Source organism: Euwallacea similis, chromosome 5, assembly GCF_039881205.1.
Source record: "Euwallacea similis isolate ESF13 chromosome 5, ESF131.1, whole genome shotgun sequence".
Lineage (NCBI taxonomy): Eukaryota > Metazoa > Arthropoda > Insecta > Coleoptera > Curculionidae > Euwallacea > Euwallacea similis.
Window position 1 is genome coordinate 4,014,828 of NC_089613.1, and position 21,585 is coordinate 4,036,412.

At 34.6% G+C, this 21,585-nt stretch overlaps 1 protein-coding gene across 3 annotated transcripts; it reads left to right on the plus strand.

Annotated features, from left to right (window-relative positions):
• The first annotated feature begins 15,918 nt into the window (after window positions 1-15,918).
• Window positions 15,919-21,581, plus strand: LOC136409252 (uncharacterized). Of its 3 annotated transcripts, none has more exons than XM_066390636.1 (17): window positions 15,919-16,176; window positions 16,236-16,291; window positions 16,343-16,544; window positions 16,604-16,873; window positions 16,927-17,181; window positions 17,235-17,401; window positions 17,538-17,619; window positions 17,745-17,860; window positions 18,656-18,815; window positions 18,867-19,018; window positions 19,074-19,241; window positions 19,302-19,401; window positions 19,452-19,811; window positions 19,868-20,095; window positions 20,151-20,525; window positions 20,581-20,727; window positions 20,780-21,581. In XM_066390636.1, the coding sequence occupies exons 1-17, from the start codon at window positions 15,966-15,968 to the stop codon at window positions 21,481-21,483; spliced, it is 3,753 nt and encodes a 1,250-aa protein (XP_066246733.1). In that variant the 5' UTR covers window positions 15,919-15,965; the 3' UTR covers window positions 21,484-21,581. The 3 variants fall into 3 exon arrangements, with proteins under 3 accessions (XP_066246733.1, XP_066246734.1, XP_066246735.1); XM_066390637.1 differs by having other exon boundaries at window positions 16,930-17,181; XM_066390638.1 differs by having other exon boundaries at window positions 20,581-20,722; window positions 20,780-20,945.
• Window positions 21,582-21,585: the final 4 nt, after the last annotated feature.

Below are 21,585 nucleotides of genomic sequence, written 5' to 3' on the forward strand. Positions count from 1 at the left end.
CCACCCAGTGCACATTATTCACATATTCTTTGTTTAAAGGTTGCCGCACGATTTATCGCCCTTATTCAAGATTTTAATATTAAAAGTGGGCGGCAATTCGCCGCTATACCGGTCTAGAGTAATTCATTCTGAAATGAGAAATTAACGTGTCCTACTTTGAAGGTTTTGAGGTCTTAAAAGCGTCTGTTTTTATGCTCAAGGTAATGTTGGGCTCGAGACACTGGCTTCTCACCTATATTTATCGCCCTATAATTTTAGTTTACTTAGTTAAATTGTGTGGGTAAAGAGTATAATTGCATTCTGAAACTCCCTACATCTGTCTATCCGGCAAATTTGCTTATAATCATCCTCTAACTTCCTCTTTCGCGCAACCTCAAATAGAGAATTCTAGAGGGTGCCCCGGTTTGTTTCGGACAAATTGATATGGGAGATAGACCTCATCATTTTAACCAAAAAGTTCATATTAACGTGGGTCCGATCTCGATTGAGAACGGAGAGTGTTAAAATTTAAGAGAAAAATAGGTTTTTATTTTATTGTGCTTGAGCTATTACGGATAGACCCTTCAAATTTCATATGCATATTAAGTAATAGGTGCTGCTTAAAAAGGAGAGTAAATTTCCTCCAATTACTATACAGGGTATTGCGTTTTCCAAGGTATTGATTCATAAAATCCCTTAAAAAAATTGCTCGTACACCACTGGTAAATTTTTATATATTTTTTAACTTCTTCCATCTATCACTTAAATTTTGTTTCTCTTAATTTTTGCTCGAATTCCGTTCCATTTCCTCATGAATTAATTAATTTATAAATTCAATCGGATCTACAAACGTCAAAACGTTCATACTATTTTGACATTTCATATTAGTTTAACTATCAAAATAACGTTTTTTTACGACACTCATTATTTGACATCTCAATTTGACATACTGATTTTCCATGGCAACAAGAATGCGAGGAGATCAGCGAATCGCCGACTCCCTAATCGCAAAGCATTTCAAGCAGTTCATTAACAAATACTGGAAAATGGTAATGGATGAAGCTAATTGGAGGAAATTTACGTTTTAAGTAACACCTATTACCTAATATGATACAACATTTGCAAGGTCTATCTGCAGTAGGTCAAGCGCAATAAAATAAAAACCTATTTTTCTATTAAATTTTAACACCCTGTAACTCCGCTATCGATCGAGATCGGACCCACGTTCATTTGAACTTTTTTGCTTAAAATGATGAGGTCTATCTCCCATATTAATTTATCCGAAACAAACCGGGACACCCTGTATATAGGGAAACATTTTTTGTTAAACGTCGCAGATGGCTTTAAAATTATTCAGGACCAGTAGAGGGGTTTTTTAAACGCAATCAGGGATAATCTAAATAATGCGAATTGCTCGCAAAATTGTTCAGCTCTAGGAAGGAGAAAATACGGCATATATTTTATCCCAGAACTGGATGAAATGTAATATAGTTTCAGCCATTCAGCAGCACTTTACTAGTTTGTCAGTTCTTTTTATGGGGGAAGCGCTAATCCAACAATTCACATTTTTACGAGGTTGACACCATTTACAGTGAAGGCTAGGAATCAACATTTACTGATTATTACGTATGAAAATCTGCAAAAATTTATCGTATTTTAGAATAAGCGAAGTAAAGCTTTTTATAGCGAATTATAGGAAATTTTCAAAAAGTTCAGAATTCTCCTTTTAACGTTCGTTTATTTCGTGCTGGCATTTCAGGCTGTCGTGGAAAATCAACGAGTACATTTTGAAAAATTAGAAAACTTTAAATTTCTGTCGACAGAACGAAGTCGTATCAAAAGTGTTTTTTCGAACGCAACTGTCCGGAACAACTGATATTTCGCCTATGCTAGCAATGTAAAATTTTTGAAAACTACTGGAGAAATTTCAATTACAGGCTCTCATCTCATTTTTATAACAAAGTGAAGAATTTTCTGTTCAGAAGTATATAGGATTTCTGGATGAAATTTGAGACTTCGAGATTGAACTGAAAGCTAATGCTCAAAAATTGTTGCGTATGATCACAGTACGGAAATCAACTAAAACGTTAGAAATTAGCACGTTGTTTAATCAGTTAGAAGAAGTTTTTCAAGTCCAAAAGTCTGCTTTTAGTGTTGATTTATTTTGCGTCTGCAATTCTCAAGCTTTTATGGAAAATCAACAACGGAAAGAAATGAAAAAAAAATTATAATTAAATTTTAAACCTTCATAACAGAAGAAAACAGTATTAAAAGTGGGTTTACGAGCGCAGCTGCCTAAACTTTTCTAAAATTTTATAATTTAACATTCCTTTAACAAACATAAAATTTTAATTATCTTTATACATTACACACATATTAATGCTTAATTAAGCCTAGTATGAACCGGAAAAATGGAGCAGGGAGCTCAGGACGGGAACTCCTGCAGGGAAATCGAGACGGGAAGTGGAGGATGGTAATGTGATATTTTCGGTTAATTTTCGAAATTCCATGTTGAGAGCTGAACTTCGGACACTCTGTGCACTACCATTAAAAGGATATATGTTCATTTTATCATAATATACTATACAGTTTCATTTGAATGAGCCCCAATAGAATACAATTTTTTCCCTTTCACCGAAAGTTAAAGACAACCAACAATTAACCCACCGAGTTCTATTATATTTCCCTTTTCTTCGAAAAATTCGATTCAAAATTCCCAATTAGTTATTGACTCATCTTTCCTGCCCGAAAAGAGACAATAAGAAGAACATGATTATATTTTCCATTCTCATGGTGAATGCCCAAAAACTAATTAATTTTCCTGAAAGTGGAGAAAAATGAGGGAGATGGAAAAAGTCTACTCAAGGGGTTAAAAGGGAGGCTTGGTTATTAGGGCATTTTAATATAAAGGGTGCTTCCGGAGAGGGGGGACACGATAATGAACTTTTGTCGATTTTCATGAGTGGAAAAGTTGTTCCAACTCCAGTTTTAGTTAAATTAATTAGGACTCTGGTGCATTACCAGTAGATCTAAAATGAGGTTCTTTAGAGGAAAGTAGTAAAGTAAAGCGAAGACGGATTTTTATTGACTTTTCCAATTAGATTAAATTGGAATTTTTTATTTGACTTGTTCAATCTATTTATTCATAGTTTCGGGTATTAGTACAAACGGCACGAGAGATGAATAATAAATATAGATAATGATGTTTCCTAGCACCGTTGGGATATTATCTTTTTGATGTGCCGAAATTTCCATATTGAAACAAAAATATTACGATGTACGTTTCGAGCAATTTGCAAAGACCTAAAATGTTCTGTACAAAACTTCATCAATCTTGGGTAAAAAACGAGATCCATCACCGCCTTGAACTGTTCTACCATGGAAATGTTATTTACGACTTTCAGGGGCTTTTAATATTTAAAAAGGGCGCCGCCCTGCGAAACGGGCTCACCAAATAACGCCGAGAGGTTAAACCGTTACTACATTATTAAATGCGGTTGGAAATATTTTCCGGACGTTTTGCTTTATATGGATTCAAACGGAATGAATCGAGAAAATGTCAGTTTTATATAGAGAATGGTCGACACGAGGAAAGATATTATGTGCGCCTTCATCGGCCAGGTTGGCACAGCTCCTCTAGGTTCTGAGATATAGAGGTTAAGTTGCACTACGTACCGATTTTTCGCCATTTTCCGAAATACGATCCTCGGTAACGAGAGAATTTATGAACGAAAAAGGAGTTTACGAACCAAAAACTGTCTCAAATTTGAAAGTGTATCAGGTGTCCTGAAGCTGCTAGCTTTAGGACCTCAATTGAGGTATCCGGAAAAATGGCTGTTAGGAAATTTAGAATATTTTCCGAAGACTTCCTTAAATAAGGTACACACGCTATCCAATTTTCGCCATTTGGCAATGTGGTCATAAAACAATTTTTTTAATCAGTGCAAATCAGAAAATTTAATTATTATAATAATTATTGCTGTAAAAGCTAAATCAATAACTAAATTTCCCGATTATAGAGATGGTTGGAAAATTCTAATTAACGTTTTCTCTACACATATGGTCAACTGCACAGTCCAATGTTTAGATAGCAGTTATTCGAAATTGCATCCCAAATAATTTAAATGGCTTCTGGGAATTAACATATCTAGATTACATCGCTGGTATCCGGCAGCTTTATTAAAAAGCTTGAATTATTCCTTTTGAAATGAATTCAATTATTATTATCGATTTCATAAAAATTATGGGTTTCGATACCTTTATTTTATGTGTCATCAAAGTAAAGCTTCTTTTAGTACAGATCCAATTCTCTCAGCTTAAGGTCTTTCTTGGATCTACTCAAATACCTTCATGAAAACTTTATCAAGGATAAAAGTAAACGAATCAGCTTTCACTCGCGTTTGAGTGAATTTTGTGACAAACCATTACTCAATTTCAGGTTATTCATCAAATATTAAACTGCAGACAAGAAAAACCTTTTCCACCAGATGTATTTTCATGTTAGTAATTTGAGGAAAAAAGCTGAGAGGCTTAGGGCGTGAAAAGCAATTTATTATTCTGGGTTTCCAGAATCTTTTAATGAGTTTGTTCGTTTTACATAATTAATAATTCCAAACTTAAAGTTGAAAGTTACAAATTAACGACAAAAGAACTACCTATTTTTCTTAGCGCATTTACCATTGTCTAGACCTAGTGTTTAAAGGTCTCCTTTTAACGAACTTTAATACTTAAGGATGGAACCTTTGTCTGAGATGCCCCAGCACAAATGCTGCTAATTTATTAATTAAACCTTCGTTATTTTAATTTTCTACTATTTCTTCGGCAAATTAAACACTTCAGATATAAAAGGCTAGAATTAAGCCGGTACTTACTACTTCTCTTTGTTCCTCCTGCAGTGCTAATTTTAAGTGTGCATTTTTGAATCGTTTCGTTTCATCTTTTTATTTATTTTTAAAACTGTTATTATAGGAAAATGCAGAGATTTTCATGTAGTTAAAAAATGTGTTAGAGTTTAGGCAAAATTCATGTTCTATGGTTTTACTTTTGAGCTTAAAGCAGCAAGAAATTCCAAAGGTCAACGACAAAAATTGAAATACCGAAGGAAGGTTTTCGCAGGTCTGAAGGCTAAAAATATTCAAACCCTTGGCAAAACAAGTAAATTTTGTAAATCAAATTTCGGACTCAAAAAGTCAAGTATGCTGACCTATTCCCAAAACTCAGCGTGTAAAAACTCAAAAATTCAATTTAGGGACAAAACCACATTATTTGGTTTACCTCAAAAATAACAAAAAATTTCCCTGATCAACCTAAAAATGAAAATCCTGACTTTCCTTTCGGGGCACATGCGAAACATATCTAAATCCCACACGAAAAACTAAGTTCTATTCGGCTTTAATTTATGGTTAAAAAAATTCAAGTATTCCAAAGTTCTGGACAAAAGCCTCAAGTTGGGACTTCCAAGTTAAGGTTCATTTCATTTATTTTGAACTTCGAGAAGTACGCTGTTGAATATATAAAGTTTTACATGTATTTGGATGTTTTTAAGCTGGGAATTTATAGGTTATTTTGAAAACGCGTCACGTGGCTCTTTATAGGGAATATAGAGAAAAGTATCCTCTTTTATAAAAAATTGCGCCATAGATATGTACTGGAAATGAGTTCGAAATTATGTGATTTCAAAGAATGAAATTGAAAATAATTAAAAAACCAATCCAGTTATAAAAGTCTTCTTTTTCAAAGTACGTTCGATCACTGAAAAATTACATCACAGAGGTACTGGAATTGGTTTACGCGACACATGCTCTCAAAATAAAATATTTAAAAAAATCAGATTCCGTTTATTTGGACACGTTTTCCTTGTTGCGCTACTTGCATAGCTCAAATTGATAGAAAATGTAAAGAAAAGCGCGCTTTTTCATTAAAAAAAAAATTATGCCATAAACATTTGCTGTGATTTCAAAAGAAAATAATTAAAAAATAAATCCACTTTTCCTCTATTGACGTCTTTGAGATGGAAATTTCCACAGATTGCTTTGAAGGGATGTTTTAGGACTCAAATTTATGGAGAATGTAGAGCAAAGTATGCCCTTTGATACAAAAATTACGCAAATTACGCTAAAGAGGTACTGAAAAAGAATCAAAAATTATATGGTGCTATAATTTTTGTCTTTTTAGACATTTATACGCTAGAATTTTCTAGATTATTTTGATACAATGTTACAGGTCTCAAATTCATAGAGAATGTACGGGCTACGCTCTTGTAGGCTGATGTAGGATACGCTCTTTCATACAAAAATTAGCCCAAGTAGATACTGGGAATGAATCAGAAGTTATACGATGTAAAAATAAAATAAAAATGTAGTTTTTGTCTATTTAGACGTCCTTAGATTGAAATTTTCTAGACTGCTTTGAAAAGCGAAAGGTTTAATAATAAAGACGATCTTTCAAAAAATTCACGTTGAAGGAATGTTGGAGGACTCAAATGTTTAAAATTGGAAGAAAACTGCGCTCTTTTTGGGAGTTTCAATTCCGTCTGTAAAATACTTATTTACGTGAAAAGGTCTAAAAGAAAATTCCGTCTGTGGCCGAAGTTTGAGGTCCGATGCGAAACAGAAGGCCTTTATTCGGTCAAGGGCGTAATCCCTTTTTCGGCGCGTGGTATTTACAACGTTTTAGGCACAAATGATGTCTCGCAATTTTCTACATGGAAGTAGAATAATGTTACACCTAGTTATTTAATTTGAAACGACGGGCCGTGAAAAAAAACAGCGCGTGCTGGTCGTAAACTCCTTGTTTCCCCGATGGAAACGAAATGTAAACAGACAGTTTCGATTCATTTGTGCGTAATGTAAAATATCCCAAAACATTTAGGCAAAAACTCAGATTCTGTCGATTTACTTCGCATTCCAAAAAAAAACACACACACAAACGAGCTAAATAAAACAAAAATTCCGTTTTCGGAATGTGCTGATGGATTGAAAAATGGGACAAAGGAAGCTGACTTTTCGATTTGTTCTTATTAAATTACGATATAGGTGCTTGTATACTAAATTAATCTATTTGAGGGAGTAGAAGTCGAAAATGGTTTGCTAGATTCTATAGAAATCATCATCTACGAGAAATAGTTCCTCGAAAAGTTTTGAATATCCAAAAATATACAGGGTGGGCTAGTAAAAATTCCTGTGTGTTGGGCGTCAGTAGATGAAAACGGTTCAATCAAAATTTGGTGCTGTATAGTTCTTTTCGAAGGTCAATATCGCTAAAACAGCTAAAGATTTATCTAGGGGCGCATATCAGAAATCGTCAGTTGGGAGCAGCATAAAATATTTAAAAAATACACAGGGTGTCCTATAACATAAGCGCGCTTTGGGACGTTGCACGATATGAAAAGCTTTTTTGCAAATTTCTGCTGCAGGAGTGCCTTGAAGACTCCATGACTTCAAAATGGTTTAGTGCTTTTCTTCAATAGTGTTTTGTCCTAAGCTGATCAAACCCCAACTACAATAGCAATTGTGTCGACATTGGACACGGAGTAATTTCGTTAAAGTGGTTCATAACAATGTTATTTTGGCTGGGCAATGCAAGTTTTAATAATCCATTTCCTGCTACTCTAAAACCACTTAATACCATCAACATAAAGTGAAGTGCTCCTTGTAATACATATTGCAGCAATGAGCATTAAGCCGCTTCCGCTCATAGCCCTTAAAGGCCAGTTCACATGCAAATAAAGTTGTTTTGTGTTAATGCTCTAAACATTATCTCAAACGATATCGTCGTAATAACAATAGCCGATGGCGAATGTCCTAGCTAAACCGAATGACAATGTCTGTTATGTATAGAGAAGCAAATCCACCTTATGGTGAAAACGACCCTTAAACGCTGGATAAGTCCTTGTTCAAAAATTCCGAGAACTTTGCTCGTTTACTGTAGCAAATTGCGTTCATAATTTAATGTCTTGAAATGTAATTTGGAATAAACTTAGAAACCCCAAAGCAAGGAACCAGTATCTTGCCGTTGGAGTTGAATGATTAAAACTTAACAATCTACAAGGGCGTTGCCAAAAGGTATACGGGAGTACAAGTTAAGCTTCAATTTAAATAGGAAATGTAATATGCAAGAGTTGCTCGGCATATACAAAAGGATACAGAACATGTTTCGAAATTGGGTCGTTTGTAAGCACATCTCGAATGCCAAATTACCCAACTCCAAGTTAATTTCGGGTCAAGGATCGATGCTGTCCTGTTCAAATTTCTGGATTGCATAATTTATGAGCTTATGACATGCAAATCGCCATTTTTGTCTATGACAATTTGTTCTGACCCTTGCTGATGAATATTGATGAGGTTTTTCGTCATTATAACTTCACGTTTTGTTGCAGGAAGTTGGGGGAAAGAATTCGAAACGACAAATGTAAATTGCGGTATATTTTAGGGAACGTTGTCTACCTAGCTTAACACTTTTACCAGGGGTAAACTTAAAACGAAAACGTCCAAATCCCAGAATTAACAATATTTCAAGTTGTCATGCAAACCTTAAATTATTCCTTGAAAACAGTAATACAGTTAAGTCAAACCCCCTTGAAAGCTGGGACGTTTTTAGTGGTCTCAGATCTACCGCAGAGCTCCACTTATCCAGGAAAGTTGACGATAATTCTTCTAGAAAACTTCTGTATACGCTGGGTGTCTTAAGGCATTAATTTCCTAAGGTAAATTTTTTTATTTTCTGTTAATAGTATCTTCGTTATTTTAGGTGTTCGCCCGAACTCAAATTTCTTCAAATTTTGGTTTCAGAGCACTTTTTTAATAAGTCTCTCTTTCAATCCGACCGCATTCCCCCCCGCATCCCACCGCATAATTTAGGTCAGCATCAGAGCCACGTATTGTTGAAAATTTTTCCAAACTCAGTACCTCCGTAAGAACTGTCCTTTTTGATGCCAGTTACTTAGAGTTTTCGGTCTTCTTTGCAATTTGCTTAATTCTGTCCTATTTTTGACATTTCTCTCCTAGGTAAATTTCTTCAAAATGTCTTAGTTTGTTTTTATTAGCTTTACACTTATTTTAGGCTGTTGTCTTGAATTTGTTTAATATTTGTCTTTCCTGGGAGTTTTTAAACCCTTTTTTAACTTCATTCCATTTTCAATTTAGGCTCTTAACTCAGCCGCCCTTACTTTTTTGTGCAGTATAATCCTTGTTTATCACAATAAGTTTTTTAGATTTGTCTACTACAATTTTCCTACTTTTCTGTTATCAGTTTTATTCTTATTTAAGGGTTTTGCCCGTGCACAAATTTATTGAATTTATAGTTTTCCGCAGCTGAGTTTTGGTTCGTTGGTGCATAAAATAAAATTATCATTATACCTTATCATTTAGACATATGTTCGGCAGATTTTCATAAAACCACATAAAAATCCGAAAATAATCACTCCTGAGGCTGTATATAGTTCCTAACGGTTTTAGTACCGAAGATTATAGTTCTAGAAATTAAGGCTTAGTTTTCACCTAATAAGTAAAGTAACCAGCATAATAGGGCCTAATCATATCCGCAAATATCAAAAGGGCACATGTTCGAAAGTAAATAATTTTCGAGAGGTATTCAACAAAGTTTTTTCAGTGAGGAAACACAAATATGTGTTTGGTCGGAAGGGTGATGTACCCTAGTGATATTTAACTCCTTAGTACTTATCCTGCAAAGGTGAACTTTATATGGAAATATTCCACTGAGGATGTTCACGAACTTGTGGAAATAGATTCTGGAAACAATATTCAAATGCCTCAAAAACAAAGCTTTGACCTTAATTAAGGCCCAAATTATTGAAGTTTTGTCAAGTTAGCGGGTACATGACACAATGTTAACACGAAACTAGAAATTTATCATTTTCATTGCGCCATTTCCATGCAATTCGTATCATCGAGCTATAAGGTTGTCAGAACTTCAGAAATTGGCTCTTATCAAACAAACTTCTTCTGAAACAGTATGAGGAAGATTTAGATCGAGTATGCACATGAGACTTGCGATACGAAGTGACAAATTTATAAGTATGACAAATGTATAAGTATAAACCGTGTATGAAGGTGGAAATCCTCGGAGTAAAGTTTTCTTGTTTCCCTACACTCTCCTCAATGTGTTTCTAGAATAAGTTTAGAATTTATAACATTTACGCAAAAGTAGGTGCAATGAATATGAAGTAATAAAATTATAAAATGGAAATTTACAAGCAATTTTGTTCATTATCAATTACGTTGCAAATTACAAAGCTATTATGTAATTTTATCACTTACTTTAGATTCATTATACCTACTTCTGCGGAAATGCTAAAACTTAAATTATTTCCTTCGGACAATAAATTTTCTATTTAATTATATTTCTAGAAGTTAAAAGCTTTTTCGTTAGTGGAGTCGCTACTGCACCTTATTTTTCATATCTCTTTACAGTTTTGGTCATAACTTCATGATTTCTTATCTTCCGGGCAATAAATTCGGTGCTGTTCACTTTTAGCCGGGATTACTTGCAAATCTAAGTTCAGATAGTCTTGATCGCTAATTCTTAAGTAGTCTTGGTGATTTGGAGCACAAGCCCTATTAGGGTTAAAGTTCCTCTGAAGGGACTCCGTTGCACTACTAATGTTACGTCATCAAGATGGAAGAATTGCTAGTTGTTAAACGTATTCTTTCCTAAGCGGTTTTTTTTTATCACAAAAGCGGTTTGTATCAAAAGTTCTGTGTTAAAATGCGCTGATACAGATTGGCAGTGCAGGGATGAGAATATTAGGAGACCATTGATGACTTTAACTTAAAAAAAAAAAAAGTGAACATTTTTGCGTTTTTTAAAGTGCTTTTTGAGCCGCCTCTAAGGCATTCACTATATTTAATCAAGCTTTCATTGTCTCCTAGCTTTATCAAGAAATTTGAATTGAATCGTCTTTAGGGCTATCACAGTCTTATTCCAGACACATCGTTCTTCGCATGTCTCATCTTGCCCTTAACTAACACTTTATTAGTCTTAAAAAATGCAACACTAGAGATATTAATCAGTCAATATCAGATATGATTGAAGTATTAAAAATGTAACTATCGAGCCTACCTGCTCAAAGAAAACCTGTAGTAATCATAAAGTCAAACATTAAATATCCACCTTGATCTTTAAAGGGTACTTCAAATTCGACCCTCAACATTCGGATCTCGGGAATTAGAGGAGATATGAAGAAGTTTAAATGGGGGCAAAATTCTGTAATTTAGCGCTTGATTAAGTGCCGTTTTCATAATTTGAATTTCTCAGTACTTCCGAAGATATCCAAAAAAAAACTAAAAATTGGAGATTTCGTTATTATTTTTTTAACGTTATTTGACAAGGAAGCCAAAAATCACAAGGATATTTTCATTGCCACTTTTTCTCAGCTACACGACGACGTTTTCAAATTTGCCATCCGACTATTTTTCTGTTGAAATATTCAATGAGGCGCCCATAAGAAAAAATAAAGTTGATGATGGTAGCCGAAAGACGAAACGAACCCAATGGTGAGGGTCAAATATGTAATACTCCGTATATGTTAACTGAGCTAATTCGATTCTGATTTGATCTCGCTTTTCCTAGTAGAAACATGATATAGTTCTATGACCTTATTTTTACCATACCCAAAATTAGCAAGTGAATTGATCTAATATTTTTCTTCAACATGAACTGCCTTCACCTGGATACATGCTACGAGGATTTTAAAACTCCAGTTATTTCACTTACATTGGCTTAAACTAAACTTACCTGGACTAACCTGACTTAAACTGACCTTTGTTCTTAGATTAAAATATTCGCAAGTAGAAATTCCCGTTTTCCAGTTATCTGAGGTAACCATTGGATAAACTTAAGCTGAACTGAATTATTTACAATCCTTCTTTTTGACACCTGATAATCTGTTTTCAGGTTTATTTCTAACCTGATTTAACCTTTTTTCCCAGTATCTAATCTAAGTATCTACATCTCTCTTCAGTTTGCTTAGTAATCTAACTGATCTGTCCTAAATTCTTGAAATTGAAATGAGAAAATTCCGTATTAGAATGACTATAAAACTGACAATAACTTCATTCTGCAAATATAAATTTTTTTTTTTATATGCGTAATTTTGACGTTATCCGAAGATAGAATTGCTCGAATAGCATTTCAAGAATAGACTCTGCTGCCCTGATCCGATCTTTTCGCAAGTTTTTCAACAACTTTTGATGCTAATAATATATCTATTTCTTCACGATTCTTTGCCTATAAATCTGTACAGTGATTTTTATCATTAAACCTGAAAAGCTCAAATGAGTACCTCCAGAGAAACAATATAACAGAAAGAGAAACAAAATAAGAGAGAGAGAAACAAAATAAAAACGAAACGAAACTGCAACGAAGAGTTTAAGAAATCGTTAATAATGAAAATGGAGGTTTGCTTTGAAGAAAATAAGTCAGACATTCCTTAAGATCGGGCTCAGTCAAAATTAAAACATCTGGGAACGTTAAGGTAGGACTGATCTTCTATTTCTCAGGCAGTACTTGAAAAAGATCAGTTCTGTAACTTTAGCATTCAATATTAATAAATTTTGTTGCAAAATTGCTGGGATAATAAAGAGAAACCAATTCTCAACTCAATCAACTGCAGCTTGACACAAATCTCAGTCAAATTAAAAAGAGCTGAAAGTTTGAAATTCGTTTCTTTGTTCAATTTAAATGATTTTAGGTTGGGAATATTGTCTTAAGGTCAGGCCAACTGATCCGTCAAAATAAATAACACACCCTAACCCACATGACAACAACCTAATTCCCCGGTAAACTCACTACCCCGATCCTGCGAAAACCGTCCCGTCAGTCCCAAAGAAAACTGCCCAAAGATGGGCACCCTCGAACTGCAAAGAAACGCCTCTTTTCCAGGAAAAATCCCGAATTTCCCAAAATGGCCGTTCGAAACGAAGGCCATCTCGATCAATTCTGCTTTTACAAACTTCCGCAATTTAGCCCCCTTCCCCTCCCATGTTGATGGTGCTATTCTTACCTTGCACTTATATGGTTAATCCTCCTGTTAGGACCGGAGGAACGACAAGAAAATTCGCGATAGGCATTAACCGAGCGAAACAACAAAAACGATCCAAATATGGCCGTACACGGATATAAAGCGAACCACCAAAACTGTCACTTTTCGACACCCCGCACACCCACTGACTCAATTTCCCATTGCGGTTGCCAACAGATTGTCTTATTCCGGTGAGTTTTCCAGGGAAAACAGGGCTTATCCAGGCCTAAGCACCGAATTTTCCAGCGATTTTCCCAAGGAAATATGCCTGGAAAATGGCTATCGCCGCGGATTGCGAAGTTGCGCGGTGGAAACTCCGCTGCTGAATTGGAGTAGAAACGAAGGACGCTAGGGGTGGTTGCGTGGGGGCGAGAAAATAGGGGAAATAGGGGAAGTGTAATAGGGGTCGTGGACCTTGGGCCCTAAAGGGTTGTCTCTACATATTTTGGGATGATTTATTTTGCCTTTGATGTGTTGGTAGAGGTGTGCAGAGCCTGCAACTATTGTAAACATATTAAAATTAATTTGGAAAATAGCCATTTTTCTCATGCGTACAGGGTGAGGCTCTTAAGGTAAGTCGAAGGATTGCGTGATTTCAAACTTAAAAATGTGTTTTGATAGATTTGTAAAAGTGGATTTTATATTATACCGTGTAGTTGATTTTATACTATACTGTAATTTGTAGTATATTTATTGTATATCAAATGAGGACACTAAGTTTGACAGTAATGGTAAACTAAGACATGCTCACTGCTTTTCACTGCCTCAGTATTAGGATGTTATTAAATGATGAAAACTCACCTTAAAACCGAATGAATCGAATTAATTTTTCTTCAAATAATCTCTATTAGATATATATTTGACGATACAACATTTATTCCATTGATTTTCATTGATTCAAATTCAATAAATGATCAAAAAATAAGAAAAACAACGTTTTCTTCAGTCCTCGGAATCAAAAATTTGAATTTCAAATATCTTGAAAACAAGAGCTAACATATAAAAATAGTTAGCACCATTGAACTCAGCGTATTCGAATTAGGTTTTCCCCCTGGGTACCCCGCTTGACGGATTTTGCAACTACCACAGTATTATAGAGTTCAATCACTTTGTCGCACATAATATATCATCGTGATGGAATATTTGCTTTGGAATAGTTTTTACAGATAATAGAAATCTCTCGAGTATTCGCTCAGCTTCAAGTTCTTCGAAACAAGCACAAAATTAGAATAATTGAATTCGTCTTTTACACTTCACATCAATAAGTTAAAAACAACTAGAATTTATCAAAACTGGCATTTTGAGGCGTCACTTTCTAAGAAAATAGCTTCAAAGATTTCCCTAGAGGTTTTCCGAAAATAGAGCTACACGTTCTGGAAACTTTACACGTTAATATGTGAAATATATCCATCACAACTCGAGGAAAAATACACATTCGCATCAAAAATAGAGAGAAAGTTTCTAATAAGTTTCATGGATGCACATCAGAAGCCAAATTAATTCGGTAATATGCAGGGTGTGTCTGAAAGGCTAGGAAAACTAGTAAAAGAAACCTATTACTCTTAGTCGAATCCCTAGACCTTTTGGAAACACCTTGTGAGTATTTTAAATGTAGCATTACGACCAAGTACGACTATTTATTTCTTTTTCCTCCCTTAGACTCTAGTTACCTCCTCCTTCTTTACCCAGTGCCCTAATCTCAGCGACAGTCTCCAATATCATCCCCTTGGCCCTTGTACCCCCGATTTATAGCCGACTTTTCATCATTATGTCTTCAACCATCTGATCAGGGTCTTTCCCCTCATTGACATTCCCCCCTCTCCGATACGCGCCTCTGAAAATCCCCACTATCAGTTTAAGGGATGATGTCTACGATACGACCGTCGCTTTTACCTATAGGAGGTTCATAAAATCTTTGTCTCCGCGTTGGCGCTTTGTTCTCTTTTATAGTTGATTGAATCAAAAATTCATTAACTCAATAGATAGCAATTTTTTGGTGTTGCTAATATGTACAATGAAGAGTGTTAATTAAATATGTAGAAAACTTAGGCAAACTATAGGGAATCGTTTTAAGGCAAAAAGGTAATATGGACATAACTCCGCAAAAAAGGAGCGCGGCCTTAGCAAAATATCACCGAGTAAATTTTCAGATTCTCATGACCATTTGGGTGTGTGATACACCCTATATATAGAGAAGAAAATTATTTGTTAACATTCACGTTGATATGATTTTTTTGTCGTAAAATGAGCTAAAAACTTGTTAACGAGAGCTTATCTATACGTACTCCATTATCATGCTCTATATTGCCGTTTCGAGAATTGTTTCAAGTTAATTATTAAGTTCGTGATGACCCTTATTAATCTAATCCAGCCAAATCTACCTTGTTAGGCGGTTGGCAAGGACATTCTCATCTTTAGATAAAGTTACCAGGAGCTTGAACTATTCTTTCCCATTAATAGGTTAAATCTGCTATATTTTTATAGGTCCACGAAGGTCCAAATTTATCCACAATGAACTATAGATGGAAACTCGAGGAAAAACCTGCGCATGTCACCTTAACACCCCCTCTACAGGAATTTCCTTCTACTACATAAAATAAAGCATGTTGTCGATAACATGTCTAGGGTGGCTTGCGCAATGTAGAAAGTGAGGTGGTGTTTTCGCTACACCATTGCCGCTAGTATCTATTTTCCTGAATTTTCACCTCCACTGCTGCCAAATTTCCAAGCTAAAAAAAGATTTGCAATAGCTTATAATAAACTTTTGCTATTTTGCATACTATAAACTGCTATAATCGATGTTTCGCATAAATTGCTGTTTTAGCGGATTTTAATAAATGAGTGTGTTGGAAATTTTTAATGAATTGGCATATTTATGACACAATTTTGCAGTAAAGAGGTTTAAATTTAGTTTGCACGTAGATTGAACAAGAAACGTTAAAGTAAAATGAATATTGCGAAAGAGTTTTCAGTATTATTCATATTTTGTATTTCCTCACTTTATGCAAAAGATAATTCTGTAGTGAAAGAGAAACATTTGCTAGATGATAGTTTGAAAATTTTGAGGAAGGACTTCAATCAACTGATAGAGAATGTTGAGGATTTTGTGGGGGATTTTGTTGTGCAGCTTGAGGAGGCATCGAAGGTGGCGGCATCTGGTGATTTTGAAAAAATTTTAACCACCCAAAAGTAACAAATCATCATTCATCTTTTTCAGTCTACACAGACGACGAATACAACTGGCAAGATTCAACATTAAAAACTTCAAAACATGTGAGTACGTGAAATAGCACAACAGCACCAATGTCACTTTACTCATCGCAGGAAACGACCACTCATCATTCTTTTCAATCCTACGACAACGCCGTCCCTCCAACCGTCGATTTTATCTCCAACGAAATTGAATCTCGAAAAAAGAGATCTCCACAAGATCTTCATAATTTTGAAGACCAAAAGCATAATATTGAGAGAAGAGTTCTGGTACCCACTAGACCTCCACCTCTCACGGCTTACCAGGACATTTTAGGTAATATATCAGATATACACCCCATACATTGCATTCTTAATTGTTTTGATTGATCATAGGATCTCAGCAGGAATCTAAGCTAAAAGACTCAACTGCTGAAGGCAAAATGTGCAAAACTTCTACAGATACAAATTTGGAGCACCAACAATTTGAAGAATTGAAACAAGAAGTTCGGAAGTTAGGAGATTTAGTACAGCTGTTGAAAGATCAACAACTGTTAATTAAAACTGTGGATGAACGAAATTTAAACTCCCAGAATATCAATGAGGATTTGGCAAAAGGTCATTTTTTAAATGAAGGCTTGAAACAGTTTGAGAAGCATAAAAATGGTATAAAAGCGTATAATGTATTATAAATATATAGATAATTCATTTATTTTTAGAAGAAGTTTACAATGTTGATAATGCAAAGCTGAAGGCGATAGAAACAAGCTTAAAAGCAACTGAAAAAAACTTGAAAACGACCAGCGACTTGCTGAAAACTGAAATAGAAAAAGAGGAAATGCTTGAAACAGAGCTGAAGAAGCAAAACAGTGAATTAAAGTTTATTAAAGTTATGATGGAACACCTCTATGATGGTGAAAAGGATCACAAAGAGAAGATCGGTCTAAGTGATAATCAGAAAAGAGTCTTTGATGGTATTAATTTCTTTTTAATAGTAGAAATATTAACTTGTGTGTGTTGTTTAAAGATGTAGATGTAGATTCGATTGTTGGAGCTTCACAGATGCCAAATTCTTATCCTCTAAGAACACATCCTTTATATGATACTAATACCAATAAGGGCGAATATGGAGATGGTAAATTTGTGAGGAGTTTGATGCCTCGAACAGTATTTACAATTGATACACAAAATAATGTAAGTAAGATCTTGATACCTAGTTTTTCCAATTTCAGTTCTTGAAAACAGGGAATGTTCAGGAGATATAACAGAGTTCAATTTCATACAAATATTAATTTTAATTAACGTATTTTGTTTGTCCTTTTTCCAACAGACTTTTCCTAACACCGATGTTGAAAAGACTACTAAAATGCCAGAAACTATTCAGGAAACTTTTGAAGATATTGAAAAAGAAAGTAAGTAATTAATCCGAAATAGCACAGGAAAATTGTAAATTTCTTCTTGGTAAGTTCAAATACTGTGCTTTGCAAAAACAAATACAAAATTCTCCATAAAAAACATTTATGTATAATCATTTTAGTCGAAGAAAGTGCATTCAAGAAATATTTCTGGAATGAAGAGAACGAGGCTCTCAGGGACATAACCATCAACGCTCTTGTAAATATGACAAAACATGACCCTGGACGATTCAAAATGGTACAACTAAATATTATAAAATACAGGGTATTCGGAAAAGTTGGTATAAAACTTGTGTGAAAGCAGAGTTAAAAATAGTAAAAAAGTTCCTATAAATATTGGTCCTACGGAGTACCGTTACTAAGATATGGCCTTCCAAAGGAGTCCTATCATTTGAATATTATTTAAAATAACTTTCTTTCTGTTTAAAATAATGGAATGATACATTTAGGTAATAATCATCCCCTGGGGGTGATAGATATACATGAAATAGAGATATATAATATAGAATAAAGATGTCTACTATGTGAAAATATTTTTTTAAAAATATTACTGTTTTAAGCTATAAATTATTTAAAAAATTATTATTTCTGACTGAACTATATAGAATTCTGTAATTTTTTTCTTGAAAAAAGTCTAATTCATTAAAAAATAATATAATTTGTTTAATAATTCAATGAAATAAAAAATATCGAAAATTTTCTATTAAAGATAATTAGAAAACTACCCTTATTTAGAATTGATTTTAATGAAACTTATGATAGTTGACGATGATTATTACATTTTCATTCTATATATATATATATATATTACAATTTTCATTCTATTATTTTATTTGGAAAGTTATTTTTAAAAATCCAAATGATAGAATCCCCTTGGAGGGCCATGTTTCAGTAATAGTGCTCTGTAGGATTAATGTTTATCGGATTTTTTTTACTATTTTGGCTCTTCATTCATATCCTTAGATTTTGTACCAACTTTTTCAAATACTCTATATAACCCTACCGCTAAACTAGCAAATTCCATCCCCCTTAGTTTAACATGGAAAACAGAACGGACATTCCAAAGACTGGAGACCATTTTTTCAAAAGGTCCTCAGGATACATTCCTTCATCCCGTGCTAGTGCTAAGAGCAGAAAGAGTGACGATGTAGATTTAAAACTAAAGTTGATTGATTTGTTAACGACTAATGAAGGCAAGGAGAGCATTCCTTAAAACGCATCCATTTTGATCATTTATATTTTAGCAAAAAGTATTGATAATCCGAGCAACAGCGACAAGCAAGTTGACGAAGTTTTGAAATCTCTGCTAAAACCTCAGAAGAAGTCTGATGATGAGGTTACCCTAGAAACGTTGAAATCTTTAGTTGACCAAAGCAGGCAAAAGCAGAAAAATGAGGTATAAATGACTGTAATATTCTCTTTTGAATGAGTTAAAATAGCAAGGATTGCAGGACAGCTTAAATAGATTGTTGCAAAATTTAAATAAACCTCAAAGTAAAACCGAAGATTCAGGTATTGAAAGCGAGTTGAAGCAACTGCAGAAGGCTATCAACCAGCTGAAACCTAAAGATGACTTGGGTGGTTTTGATTTGGGAAATGATGGAAGGCAAGATTTTCAGGTAAATTATTTCCTTGTAGATATTTGAGAATATCTAAGTTTGTATTGGAATTTTATTTAGTCCATGCTAAGTCAGATTATCAGTCAGAATCCTGCTGGAAGCACCAATTCTGGGCCAATAATACCTACTCAATCTTCTTTAAGCTCGAGCAGTATTTTAGGTAAAAATATTGCAAGTAATTAGTTTCCGAAATACAAATTGTGTTTGCAGGACAAAATCCATTGATTCTAGCTCAAAATCGACCCCAAATTCAACAATATTTGAATGCATTAAAACCAAACCTCTATTATCCATATACAGCTGATTCTGATAATTATAATGGAAACTCATACAACCAATACCAGTATATCCCTTATCAAAACACTCCTGTTGCTTATGACCATAGTTTTGCCCCACCATCAATATATTCCCCAATCGCCAGTTCCTACTCCCCCTATTCATACCCCTCTAACTACCCCCTAAACAATTATTACCCAAACAATAATGCATATTCAGGAAAACCTCCCCAAGAAGCTGCTTCTTTAGATTATTCTGGCAACAATTTTTTTCAGCTTTCAGGACTTAATCCAGGCAAGTTTATTATGTAAATACCAGGAAAATTGTTTAATAATAATTATTGTTGTTAGAATATAACTATGGCTCAAAAAGTGCTGCTCAACCAAGCTTGGGTCAATCATATGGTCCTGCACAAGCACCTACTGACGACTACAAGTATGGAATGATTTTAGACCTTAATCAGCAAATTCAGAATTTAGAAAATGTTATTGCCGGGCTGAGAAGCGGAGATTATACTCAGAATTATGAAGATAAGACTGCTATTGCTTCTCTAGAACAGAGAATTTATGACCTGAAGGGTAAGTATCTGTATAATTTGTAAATAAAATTCTGTACAAATTCTTCTCTTTGTAGGTGTAATCAACAGCCTAAACTCACCACAACCATCCCCTTACGCACCTTCCAATTCCCCACCATACCAACAACCCGAAAGAACGCTTTATGTAACCCCTCCACTACCACCCCCAATCAAAGCTGCACCTCAATCCTCAGCTCCAGTGTACAGTCCACCCCAACCATCTCCACCAATCCCCGAACCATCGAGGCCAAATTATGTCTATCAACCATCAGTTCCTGCGCAACCCTCTTCCAACCCTTATCAACCTCCTAAACCAAATGATCCTCGACCGCCCTATCAATCCAAGGAGGCTGTTAAAGATGGATTAAGAAGTGCTAGAAATAAAAGGCTGAAGAGGCAAATTGCTGCTGCAGCCCCACCAGAGGAAGATGGTGAGTAAAACTGTTGAATGTTGAATGAAAAATGTTGCAGCTTTTGCGTTTTTAGGAGTCAATGGTTCTCTCGATGAAATTACGAATGTTTTCAAACAATATTTTAATAAACCAAAAATAACGACTTCGAGGAATGTTGATGAACGATCGAGCACTTTGGACAATCTTCAGCAAACCTTGAATAATTTAAAATTACAGTTAGGTAGGCTGGAATAGATCCGAAACACCTTTCACTGAAATACTTAAATTTGCAGGGTCGGAAAAATCATCGGAAAAGTCTTTGAGTAACTTATTTAGCCCTGCTTCATCGGCCTATTACGCCAATAGTCTCTATGATAGTCATCAGATTTACACTCCCCATAGTAATAAGAATGATATGTTTAGTGAAATTATTGTTAAAATAATGGAAAAAGTTTTTGCTTCTCTACCAGAAGCTTTAAAAAGGGCTTCCGGCAATTTGTTGAGTGATATTGGAGACTCTTATGGAGATTACGATAGTCCTCTGCAGAATGTGTTAAAGAATTTAGGGTCGTTTGGGCAAATTCCGTTGGTTCTGATAAAAATCCTTGAATCTGCTGGGGATATTATTAAATATTTAAAAAAAAATAGGTTTTTTAGGGAGTTTTTGCTGCCAGGGTTAATTTTAGGGCTGATAGGAGGGGCGGTATTGTTTCTTATCTATTTTTTACAGTCAGAGGAGGAGCCTTATGGCTATATCAGTTATCATGGCGACAGTTACCAAGACTATCCAAAATACCAGCCTAATCACTATGTTAGCAGTCCGCCGAATTCAAACACTGGGTATGATAACTATTATGTAAAAAAATATAAATCTGCTAACGATTATAGTAATAGTTATAATAATAATGATAGAAGTTCTCACCTCATGCAGGTTAATGATTTTAGGCGGAATATTCCATCATTTGGCTTCTCTAGGGGTTACTATGAAAACGTTTAAACTTACTATTAATAATTACTTCTTGTAACTAAGACTGTTTTTCCTTTTTGTGAGCACTTTATGTATGTTTTCACAATATATTTTTTTTTATCTTGCGTCTGT

Coding starts and splice junctions, on each gene's coding strand:
- LOC136409252 (XM_066390636.1), top strand. CDS start 15,966: ATGAATATTGCGAAAGAGTTTTCAGTATTATTCATATTTTGTATTTCC. Junction 16,177..16,235: donor ATCGAAGGTGGCGGCATCTG/GTGATTTTGAAA, acceptor CATCTTTTTCAG/TCTACACAGACGACGAATAC. Junction 19,402..19,451: donor AAGCTCGAGCAGTATTTTAG/GTAAAAATATTG, acceptor TTGTGTTTGCAG/GACAAAATCCATTGATTCTA.